General features: G+C 47.5%; 1 protein-coding gene across 1 annotated transcript in view; it reads right to left on the bottom strand.

The window, feature by feature from the left end:
• Positions 1-662: 662 nt before the first annotated feature.
• FSCN2 (fascin actin-bundling protein 2, retinal) overlaps positions 663-24,494 on the bottom strand; it is a 39,363-nt gene continuing 15,531 nt past the window's right edge. The window contains exons 2-5 of the mRNA XM_075350699.1: positions 10,879-11,035; positions 10,093-10,214; positions 2,229-2,396; positions 663-1,377 (exon numbers count right to left, since the gene is read on the bottom strand). Coding sequence (XP_075206814.1) covers positions 1,172-1,377; positions 2,229-2,396; positions 10,093-10,214; positions 10,879-11,035 — 653 coding nt within the window. The 3' untranslated portion in view covers positions 663-1,171. The remainder of the gene's footprint in view (positions 1,378-2,228; positions 2,397-10,092; positions 10,215-10,878; positions 11,036-24,494) is intronic.

Here is a 24,494-nt window from a genome sequence, read left to right on the forward strand (position 1 = left end):
GAGGATAGAGTTTGGTCGCTATGGTTTACAATAATTAGTGAAGCATTCTGACTCTACACTGATGCACCAGTTGTGTTGCCATTGGTTACAGTGCATTGAGACTGTATTCTGTGACTGCATAGGTGGTTTAGTTGGATTGCTATGGGTTACATTAGTGGTCATCTTGTGACTATTTGGTGTCTCCGGATTCGATGCTATGGGTTACAGCTAATTTGGAGCGTATTCTTTCACTACATGTATGCTTTTCTTTGGTTGCTATGGGTTATAGCTCATAATTAGAGACATTTGAACACTCTAGAGGATTCCACTTGGTTGCTATGGTTTACAGCACTTCATTGGGTACATTTGGTCACTTTTTAGAGGATCCTGCTTGGTTGCTATGGGTTGCAGTACATTGGGAGTGCATTCTATGATGACATGAATGCTCTAGTTTGGTTGCTGTGAGATACAGCGCATCATTGGGATTTTGGTCACTATGTTGAGGATCTACTTTGGTTACTGGTTCACCCATGCATTATCCAAGTAACTATATCACGGTGACCCCATATGATTTGCTCTGGCAGAAACATAAGAGACCCCTATTGTGGTCATGGCTAGACACACCATGCCGGGCCTACCTGAAGGCACAGACTGAGAGTCGCAGGCATTTCATGGATTTGCCAACAAGTTCATCTTTATTGATTTTATGAGTGAACGCAGCAGCACTTCAATTAAAAATGGTATAAAAAAAAGACCCTCTGTCCCGTAGTAGGAGGGTCACTCGCTCTGCGCTGTGTATAGTGTTCTGCCCAGGGAGCTTTTAACCCCTCCGGGGGCTGCATTGGTGGCCACAGTATGTAATCGCTGTGATTGTCCAGCACGTATCCGTTTTTCTATTATTGGTCCCTCTAGATCATGGGTTGGACAAGTAGAGGCTAATTTACATATCTAAAACTAATGCTAATTGGAATAAATTATTTTGATAATTACATGCATTTCCCATGATCCTAGTAGGATGTTGTTTGTGGAGGGTCATCGTGTCCATGGGACACCGTGAACCACGAATTAGAAGCTGGTCACCATTTGGCTCACTGCTCACCTCTCTACGAATTCACTTGTGTCAGTCTATGAATCTTGTCCTCGAAGCTGACAATCTAATGTCCTCTAGACCTAAGCTGTGGTTGCTGGTGGCTCAGTATTCCCACAGGGTGGCAGAGATCACAGACTCTGCATCTGCCTTTAGGGTGCCCGCTTGGTCCCCACGTAAATATTTGCCATTTTTGCCCTTAATGGCTACACGGTTATATTCTCGAAACTCGAAGAAGAAATCCTCAGACATGTCGCCATCGGAGCAAATCGTGCCATTGCTGGAGATGTACCAGAACTTTCCACCTTGACCTATAGGGAAAATAAAGCAGAAATTTTGTTTTATGGACTATCTGAGCAATATACACACTAAATCGAGGAAAGTCTTGGGACACATGTCTGCGTCAATTAATGGACAATTTCCGTATAGTCCCATAGCCCCCGGTGTGTAACATCCTGCCCCTCACCATGCAGTTACGGAGAGGAGCAGAGGGGAGAAAAGTCACCAACACTATGCTGACTCTATCTACAGAGTCCAGACCTCCTTTGGTAACATCAGCACAAACACTGCACCCCCATCAGGAGCTTCATGGCCGGGCAGCAGTACATCACCAAGCACAACGTCTGATGGAGTGATGTAGAGCGGCCACCACTGGGGACTCTGGAGGAAACGTGTTCTGTACAGTGACCGATTACACTTCTCTATCAGCGTCTGATGGAGGAGTCTGGGTTTGGTGACTTTAGAACGTTTCCCGCCTGACTGCACTGCATTGTCATGCTGTTCAGTTTGGTGGAGGAATAATACTGTGCGCTTGTTTTTTAGGGGTTGACCTCGGCCCCTTAGTTCCAGTGAAGGGAAAACTTAATACTTAAGCACAAGACGTTATGAACAGCTTTAGCTTTCATCCTTGTGGGAACACAAAGAAAGGTCCACAAAGGCATGGTTGGGGTCCCTGACCAAAATGTCATCCGACACTTTTGGTATAAACAAGACAATAGATCGCAATCATAAGGATTTAGAATAGAAGATCATAAAAGCTCTAGTTGTCCCAATACTTATCCATATAATGTATGAAAATTGATATGAGGAAAAAAAAGATTTATTGATATAAGGTAGATATGAGATAGACAGATACATATCACTATATTATAGGACATCTAACCTTTAATTTGGTAGGCTCCGTTATTAAAGATGATCTGGAAGACGTCGTATGCCGAGCGGTTCGCATCCAGAGTATTTGAGGTTTTATGGTAGCAGACAAATCCCAGATCTCCACGGAGGACCAGAATTGGTCTATTGATTAGTTTCAGTGTGAACTCTTCATCTTCACCTGCGGACACAAGGAGGCCATGTGGTAAGTCACTCACACCAGTCCTTTAACTACACACCCACAATACTGTCCAATCATGATGATAGGAAATGTTTTGGGGACCCCAGTAGCCCAACCACAGTCCAATCATGAACATAGCATAGTAACATTTAAAAGATTTAATAACTGAGCCACGTTCAGGGGATGGGGGAGTGGGTGTATGTAAAAAAGAAGAGCTTGATTTCTAACAAAAGTGTTGGACCACCTAAGGTTTCCATGCAGAGAAGTAACTTGAAGAACCAGACCCTCAAAACAAAATCTATAACTCGGCCCCCACCTACCATGTGCCACTTATAATACTGGTGCCTTTTATGTAGAAGAGGGGTCAGTATTAGTACATGAACCTCAATGACCCCTCAGAAAACTACTAAAAAGCCTCATGAAAAAGCTCATCTAATTGGCCATGTCACGTTCTGGCACCTCGCTTCATACAATACATACTACTGAGTAACAGATGTTCCTCATCATTTCCATAATCAATGCTTGCACGCTTCCCCCCCATAGTCAGGGATTACACTGGTGAGATAATCCCACACATTATGGTGTTTTATTTTTCTTTTCTTTTTTTCTTGTTTTACTGTCTCTTTAAGAGACCAATTGAACGTATGTGAAACCATGAAAAAATATTTTGAAGGGGATTGTCTTGTTTTGGATGTGCAGGGGCTGTAATGTGTGACTCTTCCATAAACTATCATATTATTATAGCAGTGTTTCAAATTTAGTCACGTAAATGGAAATTCCATTTTTAGTTATGTTTTAATAATACTTGACACACAATGGTAGAAGGAAATAGATGTAGCTCTTGGTAAAGACGCCTAAATATGCTGCTGACTGGAGATTTCTGTAGCTTGAATGGATTCTTCCACAATACATCTCTTCAAAGGCACTACTATTTTTTGGGGGAGCCGGGATTGTGTTATCCATCCAAGCACGTAAAAATCATGCCTAACAAAAAGTGCACAAGGATGCACTCTATCGCTGAGTCCCGCCAAAGAAGAAAGCCCCTAAGAAATCTTTCCTTGCCTCTTCTGGACCTGAAGGTCACAATGAGGAAGAGAAATCTGTGGCTTCGCCCTCACCAAACCTTGGCATTGGTCATTGCTTTATGTCCCAGTGTCAGTGAGTCTTTACTCTATACCCCCTGTGTCACTGTCTCATTGCGCTATGTCCCCGTGTCAGTGTGTCCTTGCTCTTTGCCCCCAATGTCAATGTGTAATTGCGCTATGTGTCGCGGGCGGAGGGGACGCGCTCGCCACGCTTGGGTCCGGGGCTTCTGCTGCTGCTGCTGCTCGGTGGCTCAAGCGGTGGACCGGACCCGGGGACTCGAGCAGCGCTCCTCACCCGTGAGTGAAATGGGGATGGTATGTTTAGGGAGATTGTTCGTGACGCCACCCACGGGTCGTGGTAATAATGGCACGACCGCTGCTGGTAACGGGGATCCCGGGAGAGATGGCAGGGTGGAGCTGAGATGTTGTCCCCTCCGTGGGCAGGGGTTGGTGATCCCGGGCCCCGATGGTGTAACGGAGAGGCCGGATGGCTGGGGTGCAGGAATTGCACAGCGCGGTGCCGGACGGCACTGGTGTACTCACTCAGACAATCACTGACAGAGTCGTTGGTAAACCAAAACGTCCGGATGGACGGGTCCCGCAGCCGGCTGCAGTGTTGTTGTTGTGCTCTCCCCGGACGGCTGATGGTGGCTGTCTTTCCCTGCACCTTTTAGAAATGTTCTTAACTCCTGTGGTTGCCCTCCGGTAGTCCGCTCCCCGGCGTATAGGTGCCGTAGGAGCCCGTTTTGCCCGCAGGTGCTGGTCCTTGGATCTCTAGCCTGTGGCGGTGGCTGTATATCCTCTCTGGGTGGACGGTTGCCTTCAATCGGGACTTAGTAGTTGAGAAACCCCTGGGGTTCCTGACACATTCGGATTTGACTGTTGACGGCGGCTCCAAGCCTGGTCGGGGTCCGATGGTCCTGCCTGTGTGCTTAGCTTCACTCCGTTCCCCGGTCCGGTACCGGCGGGACGACGCCCGACCCCGGTCCTTACGGCTCTGCGGAGTTCCACCAACTCCTGCAGACGGCCACCACCGTCTGCCAACCTTGCTGTCAGTGTCTGGGCTCCAACCCAGACACCTCAAGTGTTCACTCCTCTCACTGTCACCTCCAAGACTACTCTCACACTTTTCCCGCCTCCAGGCCTGTGAACTCCTCGGTGGGTGGGGCCAACCGCCTGGCTCCGCCCCACCTGGTGTGGACATCAGACTCTGGAGGGAGGCAACAAGGGTTTTTTGGTTTGGCTGGTGTAACTGTCTAGGGTGGGGGTGTGTGTGTTGGTATGTATGTGACTACCTGGCTAGTCCAGGGCGTCACACTCCTCCTTGGTAAAACGCAGACCGTCCACGAGCTGCCCGTCCATCACCGGTTTTATTTTTCAAAACTGTAAAAAGATAAATAACATTTAACATTCAACATACGCATATTTTCAAGTCTTCCCTTACGGGAGGTGCATTACTTTAACGTTTCAAAACATTTTTTTTAAACGCACGGGTTCAAGGTCATCCGCTCTCCCACCCAAATAACCTGATCCTTGATGCTGCCCCTAAGAAACGGGCAGCACCCCTTTACCCCAGTCCAGGTCCAGGTTACCCGAGCGGGAACGGGTACGGCTGTCACTTCAGGAGACCCCACGTCCAGGGGGACTCCTGACCCCCGGAGGATGGCCACCGGTCCTGGTGGTGGCCGGGCCCCAGCCTGCTCTGCTGCGGGCCCTTCCTCCAATCTGCCTCTCCGGAGGCGGTACGGAAAACCAACCCACAAATTATTTACAGGCCCACTAGTTCGTGGGTGGCCTGCCAGTTCTCGGCCATGTTCATGAGCAGTTTCTCATGTGGGTGGTAAACACATAGAGTCCCTCCGGGGACAACTTGCCGGCTACGGCCGGGACAATCACTGTCGACAATCAGATGAAAACTTCGGTTGATTTGTATTCATTCATTCAGTTGAGGGTCCCAACGGGGACAACTTTCTCCGTTTCCTCATCTTTAAACAGCAATCCCGAGGCACAGCTGCCGTTGCTGCCGCTCCCGGTTTGGAGCATCTTCTGCTTGCTCCGGTTCAGGCGGTGTGGGGGATGGGCCCAGACAGAGCACCTCCGTGCCGGCTACGACCGGTACCTTCAACAATGAGGGACCCCGCTGTGACGTGGCCTGTTCTACCTCCTGGCAGCTGCATCCCCGCCGTGCCTCAGCCGAGGCCCGGGGTCTGGGAGCAGTTGACGGGATTTGCGGTGCTGGCCTCTGGTCGAGGATCGCCTCCGCTACGGCCGGGCGGACTGCCGGGGCCGTCGTCATCTCCGTCGCAGTCGGGATGGAAGCTGGGACGGGTGCCAGGGCGGTGACAAAGGTAAGGCCCAGGGGTCGCAGGTCTGGGCCCTCTCCCTCAGACGCTGCGGGCTCCGCTACCGGTGACAGAGGTAACGGGTCGGTCAAGGAGTTGGCCGTGGGCATGAGCAGTGAGGGAGGTAGCGTGGTGGACGGCAGCAGGCCGGGCCCCTCAGCCGTATCGACCGATTCCTCAGGGACATAGGGGTGTGGGTCGCTTACCCACTCCTCTGAGACCACCTCCACTTCGGATGCCAAAATGGTTGTGGCCAGGCCCTTCATCTCCGACGTCCACTTCGCCAGCATGAAGTGGACTTGGGCCGGGAGCTCCTGGCACATCTTTCGGCTGGATCCAGGAACGTGTTTCAGCAGAGTCCTGGTGTCGCTGCACGCTGCAGCGCTAGTTACATGCCGCTGCGGCTGCGACCGTAGCTCCTCCGACTGCTCCGTCGGGTGCAGACATCTTTTTCCCGTCCCCCCTTGGTTCTTTCTAGCACTTCCGCTTGTTGGGGGCGGGGCTTCACTTTCGCGCCTTCCCTGCTCGGGGAAGACGCTCGAGCGGGAAATCTCCGCACCAAAGATGGCGGCGCTTTCAATTTTTCGGCCGGACGCCACCGGCGGAGACTGCAAGGCGCACTTCTACTGGTAAGTAGATCGGCTCGATCATGTTCGCAGACGCCAAGTTGTCGCGGGCGGAGGGGACGCGCTCGCCACGCTCGGGTCCGGGGCTTCTGCTGCTGCTCGGTGGCTCGAGTGGTGGACCGGACCCAGGGACTCGAGCAGCGCTCCTCACCCGTGAGTGAAATGGGGATGGTATGTTTAGGGAGATTGTTCGTGACGCCACCCACGGGTCGTGGTGATAATGGCACCACCACTGCTGGTAACGGGGATCCCGGGAGAGATGGTAGGGTGCAGCTGAGATGTTGTCCCCTCTGTGGGCAGGGGTTGGTGATCCCGGGGCCCGATGGTGTAACGGGGAGGCCGGATGGCTGGGGTGCAGGGATTGCGCGGCGCGGTGCCGGACGGCACTGGTGTACTCACTCAGACAATCACTGACAGAGTCTTTGGTAAACCAAAACGGCCGGATGGACGGGTCCCGCAGCCGGCTGCAGTGTTGTTGTTGTGCTCTCCCCGGATGGCTGATGGTGGCTGTCTTTCCCTGCACCTTTTAGAAATGTTCTTGACTCCTGTGGTTGCCCACCGGTAGTCCGCTCCCCGGCGTATAGGTGCCGTAGGAGCCCGTTTTGCCCGCAGGCGCTGGCCCTTGGATCTCTAGCCTGTGGCGGTGGCTGTATATCCTCTCTGGGTGGACGGTTGCCTTCAATCAGGACTTAGTAGTTGAGAAACCCCTGGGGTTCCTGACGCATTCGGATTTGACTGTTGACAGCGGCTCCAAGCCTGGTCGGGGTCCGATGGCCCTGCCTGTGTGCTTAGCTTCACTCTGTTCCCCGGTCCGGTACCGGCAGGCCGACGCCCGACCCCGGTCCTTACGGCTCTGCGGAGTTCCACCAACTCCTGCAGACGGCCACCACCGTCTGCCAACCTTGCTGTCAGTGTCTGGGCTCCAACCCAGACACCTCAAGCGTTCACTCCTCTCACTGTCACCTCCAAGACTACTCTCACACTTTTCCCGCCTCCAGGCCTGTGAACTCCTCGGTGGGTGGGGCCAACTGCCTGGCTCCGCCCCACCCGGTGTGGATATCAGACTCTGGAGGGAGGCAACAAGGGTTTTTTGGTTTGGCTGGTGTAACTGCCTAGGATGGGGGTGTGTGTGTTGGTATGTATGCGACTACCTGGCTAGTCCAGGGCGTCACATATGCTCCCAGTTTCAGTGTCATTACTCTTTGCCTCTAGTGTCAGTGTGTCATTGATCTATGCTTCCAGTGTCAGTGTGTCATAGCTCTATTATCCCAGTGTCAGTGTGTAATTGCTCTATGCTCCCAGTGTCAGCGTCTCATAGCTCTATTCTCCCAGTGTCAGTGTGCATTGCTTTTTGCCCCCAGTGTTAGTGTGTAATTGCTCTATGCTCCCAGTGTCGGTGTGTAATTACTCTATTCTCCCAGTGTCAATGTGTAATTACTCTTTGCCCCCAGTGACTGTGTGTAGTTGCTCTATGCCCCCAGTGTCAGGGTGTCATTGCGCTATGTGGCACACTATTCTCCCCTTACGCTGTTCAGGACTGAAACCCATAAGGAAACTGCACAACTCAAAGTCATTTTGACCACACCCATATGAAAAAGTGGACACAAGATAAATTAAATAAGGTGTTTACGGTGTAACACTGACCAGAACTTCGATTGGGAATTAAATAATTTTTGTACCTAGACAGAAGGTCTGGAATAAGGGTGGGTGCTCAACGGACTGAAAGTGAAGTGCCGTGTAAATGCACCCCAGGGTCACCACTCCTGGGGCACTGCTGAACCTTTAGTTCGCAAGGGTCAGGAACACCTACGGTTGGTTTCAAGCGCAGCACAGTGGCTCAGTGGTTAGCATGGAGCTTGTATGTTCTTAAGTTTGCATGGATTTCCTCCCAAACTTCAAAGACATAATGATAAGGAATTTATGGTGAGCCCCAATGGGGACAATTATAATAATGTCTGTAGAGTGCTGCAAAATATCATGGCGCTATATAAACAAAGCATAGTTAATAAAGAATATATAAATATAAACCACCCTGCATCCATCCCGCAGCTTCCACCCAGTGTGTAACCACCTTACATCAGGTGGCCAAACCCACTCATAAGATCATATACTACATTTGATCTTAGCTAAAAGGCAGAGTGGAATATGGAGCTGAGTGGGATATAAGTAGTAATAGAATATTGCATTCTGGGAGTTTGTGTACAATGACATCTAGGAGGCAGCAACATACACATTGAGGTAATGCTTGGGGTGATAGAATTATTACCACTTGTAAGAATTGACACACTGAGGGTTGTGAATTACAGCAATTTGGAGTGATAAAACAATGATTCTTGGGGTACCAGATCAATGACACGCTTAAAAACTATGACATAAAGACACTGGAGTTGATAATGTGATACAGACACTTCAAACTCTGAGGTCCCAAAATGATAACTTGTGGGGTCCAAAACAATGACACACTGACACTTGCAACCCCAAAATATGACACATTAGTAATTGGGGGTCCCATTGATACAGCAATTACAGAATGATGATGAACTGACACAGGGGATACAGCACAATACACTGGGGGCATAGCGTAATGACACTGACACTATGAGGATAGAGCAATGACACACTGACACTGGGGGCATAGAGTAATGACACACTGACACAAGGGATACAGGACAATACACTGGGGGCATAGTGTAATGACACTGACACTAAAAGGATAGAGCAATGTGACACTGGGGGCATAGAGTAATGACACACTGATACTGGGGGCATAGAGTAATGACACACTGACACAAGGGATACAGGACAATAACACTGAGAGCATAGAGTAATGACACACTGACACTGGGGGCATAGAGTAATGACACACTGACACTAAGGGTATAAGGCAGTGACACTCTGACACTTCGGAAATAAAGCACTTACACTGGGCTTACAGAGCAAACACACTAACACTGGGACATTGCGCAAAAGCACACTGACACTGGGACATAGAGCAATGACACACTGACACTGGGAACGTAGAGAAAAGACACACTGACACTGGGAACGTAGAGAAAAGACACACTGAAAGGGAGCATAGAGCAATGATACACTGACACTGGGAAAAAGCAATGACACACTGACACTGGGGGCATAGAGAAAAGACACACTGACACTGGAACATAGCACAATGAGACACTGACAAGGAGCATAGCGCAATGACACACTGACACTGGGACAATAGAGCAATGACACACTGACACTGGGAAAAAGCAATGACATACTGACACTGTTGGCATAGAGCAATGGCACACTGACACTGCAGGCATAGAGCAATGATACTGATATTTGGACATAGAGATGAAAGCCATATTAGGATTAATTTAGAAAGGTCGCATTCACACATCTATGTGTCACAGTTCGAGTACAGGACATGTTTTACTGACCGGCTTTTGGTTTCCCAATGCAAACCTGACAGCCTCATAAATGCCAATGAAGCTGTCAAATTTGTGTCAGGGGACCCACGGTTCGTGAATCAAGGTCCAAATTTGGACTGTGACACACACATGTGAATGCGGCTAAAAGAACAGACCCCCCCTCCGGGTTCACATCACCCATTCCTAGTACTACCTGCAGTAAATGGACAAGTTTTCCTTGCACTCACCAACTGAGTCGCACACGGCTGCCAGCTGCCCGTTCTTCTTGGTACAGATGTACTTGCCATTACTAGCCCTCAGCGCGACTCTCCGGCCTCTCCATTCAATGTCAAACATTGTGTTGGCAGCTCTGTGAGTGACACAAGAAGAAATCCAAATCATAAGGTATTGTCATGTTGCCTTTATTACACTCCAGAGCTGCATTTAGAAATCTGCTGGTTACTCCTGAAATTAGTCCATGGTTTGTTAACAGATACCACTCTCTACTTCTACTACATGGTGGTATTCTACAATAAATTTTCAAGAATATAAAACATCCAATGAAACCACGTCGAGACACTGAACAAGTAAGTAATGGAGAGAGACATGAGGTCTTTGGTTCAAAGATCTTTTTCTTAAAGGGATTGCATGAGAACATGGAGAGTCTTCCAGAAACAACACCACTCCTCTCTACAACTTGTGTGTGACATTTCTGCATTGTCCCATTCACTTTAATGTAGTTGAACTGCAATACACGACACAAGAAACTATGGACAAGTGTGGTGCTGTTTCTACAAGAAAGCAGACATATTTTTTCTAATCTTTGGCCCAGGGATTTAGAGTGTAACATTGCTTCCAATATATACCGTAGTTACTTGGTTCAGTAAAAGGGTAGAAAGCAGGGAAGCTACTTGTATAGATGGAAAAACTTCAAGATTTGCTTTTGATAAAGATTTTTAATCTATTCTGTGTTGATTTTGTGTGTGCACATTTTCAGTACGCTCTTCCAAGTTCGTCACATAGGCAGGACTTACGTTTCAGTGGCCGTGGACTGGATCCCACCGTGACTCACAAGAGTCCAATAATTGCCGGAATTGGTGTGGAAACTACACTTTTTTGTTTCCTTATTGATCTGCATTTGGAATGTTTCATAGTCCGTCTCTTCATCTTGATTGGCAGAGACATTTATACCTGGAGATGGGAAATCATAGATTGATTTAGAAGGCAAGAAGTTATTAACTGGGTCTCCTGTAGTGATGAGCGAGCACTACTATGCTCGATTCTCTTAACGAGCAGTCTGACTCTCAGACGGCCTCGACTCGTGTCTTAAAATGGAAGTCAATATGGAACTCTTCGGGACGATCTTCCGGAAAAAAGCTTGAGTTTCCTATTGACTTCCATTATACACAAGTCGAGCTCTTCCGAGTGTTCGACTGCACGTTACAAGTACCGAGCACCAGAACAAGGTAGTGCTCGCCCATCACCAGTCTCCTGAAATACACTATTATAGTACAAGTACCACTTCCAGGCATGTCATTAAAGGAATTCACTTTGCTTACTTTTTGTTATAGGACTAAGATCTTAAAGGCAGGTAGTTGCTAACTACCTTTCTGTTCTGAACGGCGACGATCTCTGCTGGTTTGGAGTGGTCATGGACTTCTCTTGCTGGTGATTTGGCAGCTTGCTGTGACATCACATCAACAGAGAAGCATCTACTTTTCCTCTCTGCTCTGTTAACTGGGCGTCATGCTGATTGACAGCCTCCTCCCAGCTGCCTAAATGCGGGGAGCTGACTGTCAATCAACATGACGTCAGCAGTGATACCAGCATAGAAGTCCAATAGGTAAGAAATATGCAAAGCACCATCTTTACTTCCTATGTACAATCTCTTGTCTCTGCACCTGAAGAATATCTCTAGAATCTTCCCCTTTCTCACCAAGAAAACAACAAAGGAATCAAACAATAAAACCCTCACTGTGGCCTTAAAGGTCCAGTCACACTAAACAACTTACCAGCGATCCCAACAACGATAGGGATCGCTGGTAAGTTGCTAGGAGGTTGCTGGTGAGATGTCACACTGCGACGCTCCAGCGATCCCACCAGCAACCTGACCTGGTAGGGATCGCTGGAGCGTCGCTACACGAGTTGCTGGTGAGCTCACCAGCAACCAGTGACCAGCCCCCAGCGCCGCGTGGAAGATGCTGCGCTTGGTAACTAAGGTAAATATCGCATAACCAACCCGATATTTACCTTGGTTACCAGCTCACAGCTACACGTGCAGAGAGCAGGGAGCAGCGCACACTGAGCGCTGGCTCCCTGCTCTCCTAGTACAGCACACATCGGGTTAATTACCCGATGTGTGCTGCAGCTAAATGTGCACAGAGCAGGGAGCAGCGCACACTAAGCGCTGGCTCCTTGCTCTCCTAGTTCCAGCACACATCGGGTTAATTACCCGATGTGTACTGCAGCTACATGTGCACAGAGCAGGGAGCAGCGCACACTGCTTAGCGCTGGCTCCCTGCTCTCCTAGCTACAGCACACATGGGGTTAATTACCCGATGTGTGCTGCAGCTAAATGTGCACAGAGCAGGGAACAGCGCACAATGCTTAGCACTGGCTCCTTGCTCTCCTAGCTACAGCACACATCGGGTTAATTAACCCGATGTGTCCTGCAGCTACATGTGCACAGAGCAGGAGCCGGCACTGACAGTGAGAGCGGCGGAGGCTGGTATCAAAGGTAAATATCGGGTAACCAAGGACAGGGCTTCTTGGTTACCCGATGTTTACATTGGTTACCAGCCTCCACAGAAGCCGGCTCCTGCTGCCTGCACATTTAGTTGTTGCTCTGTCGCTGTCACACACAGCGATCTGTGCTTCACAGCGGGACAGCAACAACTAAAAAATGGCCCAGGACATTCAGCAACAACCAACCACCTCACAGCAGGGGCCAGGTTGTTGCTGGATGTCACACACAGCAACATCGCTAGCAACGTCACAAAAGTTGTTCGTTAGCAGCGATGTTGCTAGCGATGTTGCTTAGTGTGACGGGGCCTTTATCCACTCCCACCTTTATTACTGTAATTCTTTATTAATTGTCTTCCCCTTCACTAGACTTTCCCCTCTCCAATCCACCCTTAATGCTGCAGCCAGGGTCACCTATCTGGCTAATTGTTACTCTGACGCTTCCACTCTGTGCTATTCATTGTACTGGCTGCCCATACATTATAGAATCCAATTTAAAATGCTTGTTCTCACCCACAAGCTGTCCACAGCGCAGCACCCCCCTACATCTCCTCCCTCATCTCTGTTTGTCGTCCTACCTGTACTTTACAATCTGCAAGCGGCTACCTATTAACATCTGCACTAATCCGAACCTCCCACTCCCGGCTCCAAGACTTCTCCTGAGCTTCACCAATTTTCTGGAATGCTCTACCCTAAGAAATTAGGACTAACCAAAACTTACAGTTTTAGGCGCTCCCTAAAAACACCAGCAGCCTATCATGTTCCCTAATTGAAGTATTTATATTTAGTCCATTTATTATTTCTATGAACATAATTCTCCATCAATTTCCACTGCACTCAAAGGCACTACAAAGATTGGCTGGTGCCTGGCTCATGCAGCTTTTATCTATCCCCATTTGTTCAAAATAGCTGAACCACCATTATAAATAAGCACCTGTACTTTGTGTCACCCCCACCTCATTGTAGATTGTAAGCTCTTACGAGCAGGGTCGTCATTATTTTTACTTTAATTATTGTATTATCTATAACTGTTACTTATGACTGTCTGTATATGAACCTTTGAATTGTAAAGCGCTTTGGAATACTGTATGTTGGCACTATATAAATAAAGATTATTATTATCTTCGCAGTACCTTGGACGATTCTTCGCTGTTTGGATTACATACAAATCCTGCTGTTAGAATGCTTTAAAAAATAAAAGTGTTAATTTATTTTTATCAATTAGCAATATTCAAAGATAGTGAACAAAAGAGAGATATAAATTAACTCAATATTTGGTGGGATCGCCCTTTGCCTTCAAAACAGCATCAATTCTTCTATGTAAACTTGTACAAAGTCTTTGAAGGAAGGGGAGTTGTCCTAAGCACCTCGGAGAACTAACCACAGATCTTCTGTGTATGAAGCTTATGAAAATCCTTCTGTCTCTTCATGTGTTCCCAGACATACTGAATGATTCTGAGATCAAGGCTCTGTGGGGGTCGTATCATCACTTCCAGGACTCCTTTTTCTTCTTTAAGACAGTTCTTAAAGCACTGCTTCAGCATTTTTTTTTATTTTTCTTTATTCAGCACTGGAGTAGCGCTTTAAAGGGAACCAAACACCAGGATTTTCTTATATAAGCTAAAGCCACTGCTATACTGGCACTATCAGGCTGATTCTATACATACCTGTAGTGGTCAGCTCGAATGTTTAGATTGCTTGTTGAGTGACAGCAGCAAAGGAGCAGATAATATCTGGGGGGAGTCATAGTTATCCCCTCCCCCTGTTAGAATTAGCATAAGTATTATACGAACGATTCACTTTGTCTCTCGCAGGACCGGTGTGAGGTCATACCCATGTGACCTGGTATCAAGCTTTGTTGGCTGGGGCCCTGCCCCTTCTGGTCACATGGGTATGACCTCACACAGGTCCTGCGAGAGACAAAGTGAATCGTTTGTATAATACTTATCCCCTCCCCCTGTTAGAATTAGCATAACTATGAATATATTATCTGCTCCTTTGTTGCTGTCACTCAACAAGCAGCTAATTTTATAAACTTTACTTTCTTGGATTTCAAAACCTAAACATCCTAACTGACCACTACAAGTATGTATAGAAGCAGACTGATAGTGCCAGTATAGCACTGGCTTTAGCTTATATACGAAAATCCTGGTGATTGGTTCCCTTTAAATCTAAAGCAGGTTTTACACGCTGCGACAGCGCTAGCCGATGCTGGCGATGCCGAGCACGATAGCACCCGCCCCCGTCGTACGGCCGATATGTGTTGATCTCTTTCGTAGCGAACATTATCGCTACGGCAGCGTCACACGCACTTACCTGCCCTGCGACGTCACTGTGACCGGCGATCCGCCTCCTTTCTAAGGGGGCAGTTCGTTCAGCGTCACAGCGGCATCACAGCAGCGTCACTGAACCGCCGCCCAATAGAAAAGGAGGGGAGGAGATGAGCGGCCGGAACCTCCCGGCCACCTTCTTCCTTCCTCCTTTTCCGGTGGAGGCAGGTAAGGAGATGTTTGTTGTTCCAGCGGCGTCACACACAGTGATGTGTGATGCCGCTGGAGCGACAAACAACATCGTACCGTCGCTGCAGCGATATTATGGAAATGAGCGACGTGACGACGAGCTACGATATCGCATGTATTTGCGCTCGTTGATCGTTGCTCATTTGCGTCACACACTGCAATGTCACTACCGGCGCTGGATGTACGTCACTACCGACGTGACCCCGACAATATATCGGTAGCGATGCCGCAGCGTGTAAAGCCCGCTTAAGCCCCCTGCCATATACTCACCTTCCGGCGTCTTCACTGCTTACCATTGTCAATCCAATTCTGTGGCACCATCCTGTGACAGTAACTTCTGACTGGCTTGGAGTCAGAAGTTACGTCACAAGCTCCCAATGTATCTCTGTGAGAGCCAGAACAAGATTCTCATAGAGATGTATTGATTTGTGACCTCTGGTGCTCTCCATCAAACACAGAACTGCCCTGGCAGGTCACAAATCGGCTGAGCCCAATGGATAGCAATTGAGGCCGCCAGAAGGTGAGTAGCAGACAAGGGGCAGGGGGCTTGCATTTAAAGCACCACTCAAGCTGTGTAATAAAAAAGCGCTGGAGTGGTGCTTTAATGATATTGTCTGTATATTTGGGGTCGTTGTTTTGCTGCAGAATATATATGAAGCCAATCAGACGCCTCCGTGATGGTATTGCATGATGGATAAGTATCTGCCAGTATTTCTTAGCATTGAGGACACCATTAATTATCCTCCCTCCCACTCCTTTTCCAGCCTGGACTTCTTACTGGAGGATGACTCATTATTTTTCACATCTTTCATATCAGAACACTCACTGCTGCTCATTTACTTTTGCCCAGGAGTAAGAGATTGTCCTCATCATCAGACTCCTCTTCCACCTGGCTCTTATCCTCAACACCAAGCACTGGGTCTGGACAATTGCTCCCATCATTTGAAAAATCACTCAAGAGGGTCGCTAAAGATGGGAACAAGAGCATCACTCAAATCATCCTGAGAGGAGCCATAAGACTGTTCTAGCCTCACAACTGCTGCCTTTTTTCTTTTGTTCCTTTTCTCCACCTGCTTCCACTCATTCATATGGGAACTTTTTTCCTTGCATACCAACACTACGAGTAGCCACATTCATTTCCATGGGAAAAACTTTACCTCCTCTCCCACCGCTAGTAACATCAGCACATTTTTCCACCTTCCTATGGACACATTTCTTTAGCAAAATGTCCTTCAAGCCTACATACAGTATATTTATAGATTTTTTTGGACCAGTCATGATTATTAATGAGAACTCACGCAGCCCCCCTTCTCCACTTCATTGTGGTAGATACACCGTCCATCCCTCCACTTTTCCGTCTAATTTAGGAAGGAGGCTCCATTTCACTTTGTAAAATGACTAAAAGCCCCCTTGGTATTCATGAGACTGTTCTGTTAAATGAGTCAAGTGGAATGTCTTTGAGATCTAAAATGTTACGGTCTTCTAAAGGGGTGGTCTTCAGAAAAACAAGGCTTACTGTAAAAGGGAAATAAAAAGCTGCAGACAGGAATTGTGGGTTAAATAAAGGTTCTGATGTTTTCAATGAGGTTATTTTTTAGAGAAGTTTTGCTGTAGGATATCAAGTTCTATAAATCCAGTTTGCCCAGTAGGTCTTGTGTAACATTTCATGGAAGTGTGTGGCCACTTCTTCAATGAGAATAGGGTCTGGACTTGTTTCTGCAATCAGTGATGGTGATAGTAGTAGGATCCCACAAATGGAGCCCCCCATGCCCATTATATTACAGTACAGTGGAGTGCTCCGCTTGGACAATCAATCACTCAGGTGCTTTCTTTCAGACAGCCGCTGTAAGGCTAGGTGCCCACGGGAGCTCGCATCTGCGGATATATCCACTGATATATCCATATATCCACAGGCAGCTCCCCGGAATATGCATAGCTGCGGGATTCCAGTGAAATAGCTGCGGGACAACTGCGAACATTCATGCAACTTACCTGCGGAAGTCCCAGCCTCTATCTCCATACTGGAGGGCCGTGAATTCCGCAGATATTTCCGCATGAATAATTGACATGCAGTTATGTGCGGCTGCGGGACATCAGCAGCATATTCCGCAGCCGCACATACCGGAGCATGGACACAGACACTCCCCGTGTCCCATAGGATAACATGGGGAGTATCTTTACTTTCTAAAACCTGCGGATTTATCTAGAGAATCCAGATAAATCCGCAGGTTTTCTGCGGCAAAATTCGCTGATAGAGAGTCCTGTGGGCACATAGCCTAAGCCTATTCACACATTTCGTTTTACTGTGGGGTTTTTTCATGAGTTTTATGCAATTTAAAAGCTGTTTTTTATAATACCAGCAAAAAAAAAGAGATTTCAAAAATGTAATGCACACTATTGCTTTTTTTCCTGACTGAAATGGAAAATTGCTGCGTTTTTTAAAGAAGTAGCGTGTCAATTCTTTCAGCGTTATTGTAGCATTTTTTTTGCCATTGAAAACAATGAGAATGTGCAAAAACGCTACAAAAATGCAACCGCTGTGTTTTTGGTGCCTTTGTAGTGACTAAAACTAACTTTTTGGAAGCAACTATTTTACTGCCAAGAGAGCCGGTTTTGGCTGCAGAAAAAAACGCAAAACAAGCGCAACATGTTGACATAGTCTAAAGGCCCCTTTACACACTGCAACATCGCTAACGATATCACTGTAACATCAGCGGTTTTGTGACGTAATAGCGACCTCCCCAGCAACATTGCAGTGTGTGAAACGCATCAGCGACCTGGCCCCTGCTGTGAGGTCGCTGATCGCTACAAATCTTTCAGGACCATTTTTTGCTCTTTTGTTTCCCGCTGTGCAGCATGCATCGGTGTGTTTGACACCGTTACAACGACATAGTTAGCGATTTCCCTTTCAAATAGCTGCTTTGACACGTCCCCAATGACCAGCTAGGTCGTTCTGCAGGTCCGTATCGCTGCTGCGTCGTTGGCCAGGTCTGCCTGTTTGACAGCTCACCAGCAACTCACCAGAGACTTTGTAGTGATCCCGGCCAGGTTGGGATCGCTGGTAGGATCACTAGAAAGTCTCAGTGTGTAAAGGGGCCTTAGGGGTGCTTCACACACAGCGAGCTCGCTGCCGAGATCGCTGCTGAGTCACGCTTTTTGTGACGCAGCAGTGACCTCATTAGCGATCTCGCTGTGTGTGACACTGAGCAGCGATCTGGCCCCTGCTGCGAGATCGCTGCTCGTTACACACAGCCCTGGTTCGTTTTCTTCAAAGGCGCTCTCCCGCTGTGACACACAGATCGCTGTGTGTGACAGCGAGAGAGCGACAAATGAAGCGAGCAGGGAGCAGGAGCCGGCGTCTGGCAGCTGCGGAGGCTGCTAACTAAGATAAACATCGGGTAACCAAGGTGGTTACCCGATATTTACCTTAGTTACCAGCCGCTCTCACGCTGCCTGTGCTGCCGGCTCCGGCTCTCTGCACATGTAGCTGCTGTACACATCGGGTTAATTAACCCGATGTGTACTGTAGCTAGGAGAGCAAGGAGCCAGCGCTAAGCAGTGTGCGCGACTCCCTGCTCTCTGCACATGTAGCTGCATTACACATCGGGTTAATTAACCCGATGTGTACTGTAGCTAGGAGAGCAAGGAGCCAGCGCTCAGTGTGCGCGGCTCCCTGCTCCCTGCACACACAGCTAAGCGGTGTGCGCTGGTAACTAATGTAAACATCGGGTAACCATACCCGATGTTTACCTTAGTTACCAGTGTCCGCAGCTTCCAGACGCCGGCTCCGTGCAAGCGCAGCGTCGCTTGCACGTCGCTGCTGGCTGGGGGCTGTTCACTGGTCGCTGGTGAGGTCTGCCTGTTTGACAGCTCACCAGCGACCATGTAGCGATGCAGCAGCGATCCTGACCAGGTCAGATCGCTGGTCGGATTGCTGCTGCATCGCTAAAGTGTGAAGGTACCCTTAAGGCTTCCCTGTCAGTAGCTTATCTCCCAGAGAACAAAAGGATCAGTAGTTAGAAATACAGTGTGCTGAATCCTTTTCTCCTTTGACATCATCTGTTGGGGGAAGGAGGGAGTTGGGAGGCTTTTGGACAATCTGTACGATCTCTTTCTCCTGAATGTGCATGCATCTATGAAATGATGGCCTTATTTATTTTATAAAGAGGAAGAAATCAGCACTGCGATATATGATAGATACGAAACGCAAAGCCAACAATATGGTGGATTCATAGTCATAGTATATCCAAACAGTAGATCTAATGCATAAGTTAAGAAAATTATTTATTTCAGTGCCCAAGAGTTCTTGGAGAAACATCAATTGACCAGGACAATACATCTCATGATGTTACGAAGTGAGTACCGGTTAGGCATCACATGACGCAGTATTTTACACTGTCGAAAACGTTGCTCATTGCGCATTCATTTTTGAGCTGTGTTTAGAGCCTCATTGAAGCTGCTTATGGCCTCCACCGGGGGTTTCTTTGTCTACTCTCCCATGTACGTTATTATCATTCAAGCACCACTTAGGCAGCTCTTCACTCTCACAGATAATTAAAGTGGGATTGACGATAGGAGAGTAAGGGGATCAGAGGCCACCCGGGAGCTGTCTAACAGCATGCTGCCTCCTCCTTGTGCATGGACCTCCATCCCTGTATGAGGTGCTGAATGACTACATTGTTATCACATGGAAACCATGTGGCTGGAGAGGAACGTCTTCAATTTGGTACTGTTGAGAACAAATTACGATTTTATTGAAGAACTTTACAAGGACTGAACTGAGTTAACACATTTCGTGTTTGCAGCCTCTATCTCTTGCAATTTTTTGCAATGAGCCTCTCCCCAAATGTATATACAAAATACAACGCTTACATATGATACCACATAAGGCTCTCATGTCTCAGTTTTTCCCCAGATAGCCCCGTTTTGTTTGGAATGGCATTCCTTAGGTTGAAATACTTTTTTTTTAAAATATACATTTCTTGCAAACATATGTTTCATGTTAAATAAAGGATTTACTGTATTAAGTACCTCGGAGTAACAAGAACTAGCTTTTCTAGGTTGAAAACTCGACTGAAAATACAGCTTTTGATGGACCATACCCACTCATTTCGATCACTCGTGGTTGAGATCAGTGAGGATCCTTTTTTCTGCCTTGACATTCCCTGGAATAGCACCTGTGTCAACACCGTAGCCTAAAGGCCCAGTCACACTAAACAACTTACCAGCGATCCCAACAACAATACAACCTGATAGGGATCGCTGGTAAGTTGCTAGGAGGTCGCTGGTGAGATGTCACACTAAGGGTACCGTCACACTTTAGCGACGCAGCAGCGATCCCACCAGCGATCTGACCTGGTCAGGATCGCTGCTGCGTCGCTACATAGTCGCTGGTGAGCTGTCAAACAGGCAGATCTCACCAGTGACCAGCCCCCAGCCAGCAGCGACGTGCAAGCGACGCTGCGCTTGCACGGAGCCAGCGTCTGGAAGCTGCGGACACTGGTAACTAAGGTAAACATCGGGTATGGTTACCCGATGTTTACCTTAGTTACCAGCGTACGCTTAGCGTGTGCAGGGAGCAGGAGCCGGCACTGGCAGCGTGAGAGCTGAGGAGGCTGGTAACGAAGGTAAATATCGGGTAACCACCTTGGTTACCCGATGTTTACCTTGGTTACAGCTTACCGCAGGCTGTCAGACGCCGGCTCCTGCTCCCTGCACATTCAGGATTGTTGCTCTCTCGCTGTCACACACAGCGATGTGTGCTTATCAGCGGGAGAGCAACAATAAAAAAACGAACCAGAGCTGTGTGTCATGAGCAGCGATCTCACAGCAGGGGCCAGATCGCTGCTCAGTGTCACACACAGCGAGATCGCTAATGAGGTCACTGCTGCATCACAAAAACCGTGACTCAGCAGCGATCTCAGTAGCAATCTCGCTGTGTGTGAAGTACCCCTAAGCGACGCTCCAGCGATCCCACCAACAACCTGACCTGGCAGGGATCGCTGGAGCTTCGCTACACGGGTTGCTGGTGAGCTGTCACACAGGCAGATCTCAGCAGCAACCAGTGACCAGCCGCGTGGAAGCGATGCTGCGCTTGGTAACTAAGGTAAATATTGGGTAACCAACCCGATATTTACCTTGGTTACCAGCGCACACCGCTTAGCGCTGGCTCCCTGCACACCTAGCCACAGTACACATCGGGTTAATTACCCGATGTGTACTCTACTACGTGTGCAGGCAGCAGGAGCCGGCTTCTGCGGACGCTGGTAACCACGGTAAACATCGGGTAACCAATAAGCCCTTACCTTGGTTACCCGATATTTACCTTCGTTACCAGCGTCCGCCGCTCTCAGCTGTCAGTGCCGGCTCCTGTTCTCTGCACTCCTAGCCACAGTACACATCGGGTTAATTACACACATGTGTACTGTGTACTGTGTGCACAGTACGATGTGTACTGTGGCTACGTGTGCAGAGAGGAGGGAGCCAGCACTGACAGCTGAGAGCGGCGGACGCTGGTAACGAAGGTAAATATCGGGTAACCAAGGTAAGGGCTTCTTGGTTACCCGATGTTTACCGTGGTTACCAGCGTAAAAAGTTGTTCCTTAGCAGCGATGTTGCTAGCGATGTTGCTTAGTGTGACGTGGCCTTTAGTCTATGTTCAGATGTCAATACCAGTATGTCCATGGGGCCAAATTGACCAGACGGGTGCCAAATAGTGTTCTTTTGATACACATCAGGTAACTATTCATGGGCATACCTTTCTTTGTGCGTGGAAAAGCATGTTTGACTATGATGTTCAGTAAAGAGGCATACAGTATCCTCTTTTTACCTGGGAGCCTTTGATAATGATACTCCAGAGCCTATATAGTGGCATATATTGGAGGTATATGTTGGAAAACACTCCCCACGTACGCTGACGTAAGACTGAAACAAAATGTGAACAATTCTTGGAAGAAAAAAAGGCTTACTGGCTCTAGCAATGTCTTTGAGACTTTCATGTAATCTTCAATATTTATTTAGCGGCCTTTGACTCGATCTCAAGCCATGGCGTCTTGAAGTATTAACGCTCTGTAGGAAGATCGATCTTATGCAAGCCTAGTTAGATCCACTAGGGTCTTCTCTGCTGTTATCTTTATAGTATCCAGCCATCAAGTTGCTGGTCTTTTGTTTCACCTTGTTCCTTCTATTTTTCCGACCATTATGACCTTCTCAAGTTACTGCTGTCTTCTTATGATGTGTCCAAAGTAAGCAAGTCGTAGTTTGCTGATCCTTGCTTCCAGTGACATGTCTGGCTTGATTTGTTCCAAAATTGTTTTGTTTGTTCTTCTTGCCAGCCATGGTGTTGATAACATCCTTCTCCAGCTCCACATTTCGAAGGTATTGATTCTTCTTCAGTCTTGTTTCTTTATTGTCCTTGTTTCGTATCTGTATGTTACCACAGAAAAGACCAAACTATGTAAGAGCTGTGTCTTCGTCACCAGTGAAATGTTCCTCAATATGAAGACCTTGTCCAGTGACTTTATTGTTCATATGCCCATAGCTATTCTCTTTGTAGGATCTTTGAAATCTGCATAAGCTGATCTATTCTAGAAATGGACTAGGCTTGTCAATCCCACAACTTCCAAGAGGGCACTTGATGATAAGACACCCTTTCTCTTTGGAACGTAAAATGTTAGAACTTCAAAGGTTAGATGTTGCCAGATTCTTGGGTTTTCAGCTCATGGTGGAGACTTCTTAAGCCTAAAAGTTCATCTTGGAGCAACATCCTTTAACAATAATGAAAAGTGCATGACACCACCATTGTCGTGGCCCAGTCTAATTGCCTGTTGCATCTTCTAAGCTCTATGTCTACCTGTGACCCCTCGTATTATCTTGTTTTCACCCCCTCTATACTGGACTAAGTTGTTATTCTCTTCAGGCAGGAGTTATCAGATGAACTGCTTTTAATCCTTCTCGTGCCATGCCATGCTTAGTAGCCTTCACAAATTGCTTCCTTGAGGTTTAGCTCATCACTGGCTCGTTGGCACTTTTCTGCCACCTCTTTTTGCCCAATCCGGTAAGTCTTCAAATTCCCTCCCTAAACAATTGGCACTAATTGAGCCTGTTAATCTGATTGCAGCTCTTTCCATCTGGCTGGCAGTTCCAGCTTTCGCGACCCTCACCCTCTTTTAATCTTGGCTGTTAGCCTTCGTTCTGCATAATCAGCTTTGTATGGGCTCAGCAGACTTCTCAGAATTGCATGTATGTGCCTCTCCTTAGCTGAAGCAAATATCTCTATGTAGACATTAGTCGTCTTAAAGCACATTGCCAACCACAGGGAATATAAAACAACATAAACAGACAGTTGCATTGCCCGAAGTGCCGTGAATCATCAGTATAATTTCATAAGTGCGGGGAAGCCATAACTCTTGGCTCAGCACACATTACTGTTAGGAAATTTCCTATAGGAGCCCATTGTGCCCCAGGTAAGTAACTTTCGAAGCTTTGCCTACCACATATTAGTAATTACAATCTTGAGAAAATGACTGATAACCGTACAAAGTCATAATCAAAATATTTCTTAAAGAAACTCCATATTTCGTAGACATCTTCACTAGTGAAGAGCGAACCAATTTGCAGAATCCTGATCCAGTGGCCACTTCAGTAGTCCTTGACTGCTGGACAGGAGTCCTGCTTACCTCCTCCTACCTCTTCCTGTGAGAAGGCTCAAAAGGCTTCATCTGGTGGCTACGTACTACAAATGTGGCTGCTGGACCAGAGTCCTGCAATCAATTCATTCCTCTCTAGTCTTCATAGGTCTTGGTCGTGGCTGAGAGCTGGGTCTAGAATATCTATCATTACCACATCCTAGTTTGAAGCTTCTGAGCCCCAGGTGCAAATTCATCAAGCACAAATTGAAGCACTTTTACCAACTGTTGTGGCATCGAATTCCCCTAGGTACCATGGTATGGATTCAATTGGTAGGCATGCACCCCCTCCAGCCAAGCTACTGACATCACCCATTGTAAACCACGGATGGCCACTTGTTACACTAATGTTTGTGGCTCCACCAACCAATTGAGTGGGGGTTTCTTTTACAATATTTGTTTTGAATGGATTATTTTTCACTTGAGCTCCAAAATCAAGTAACCATATATGATCAGTCCAGCTCTTTTCTTGACCTTGAAACATCTCAATATTTCAGTAGTTTACTATGGTTATTGCTTTTCTGCAGTGTTAGCAATTCATTAACACATCACTATTATGGTTAGGGCACCAGACGTTACTCTGATTAAGTTTTATTTTCTAATGGGAACATGAAATAGTTCTTCTGTCTCATTTGAGCCTCAGGCTATTGATCTATCAGTCCTCCATGCTTTACACTGCAGCTCTCTAAAGGCCACGTCACA

Source organism: Anomaloglossus baeobatrachus, chromosome 5 (genome assembly GCF_048569485.1).
Source record: "Anomaloglossus baeobatrachus isolate aAnoBae1 chromosome 5, aAnoBae1.hap1, whole genome shotgun sequence".
In the NCBI taxonomy this organism is placed as follows: Eukaryota; Metazoa; Chordata; class Amphibia; order Anura; family Aromobatidae; genus Anomaloglossus; species Anomaloglossus baeobatrachus.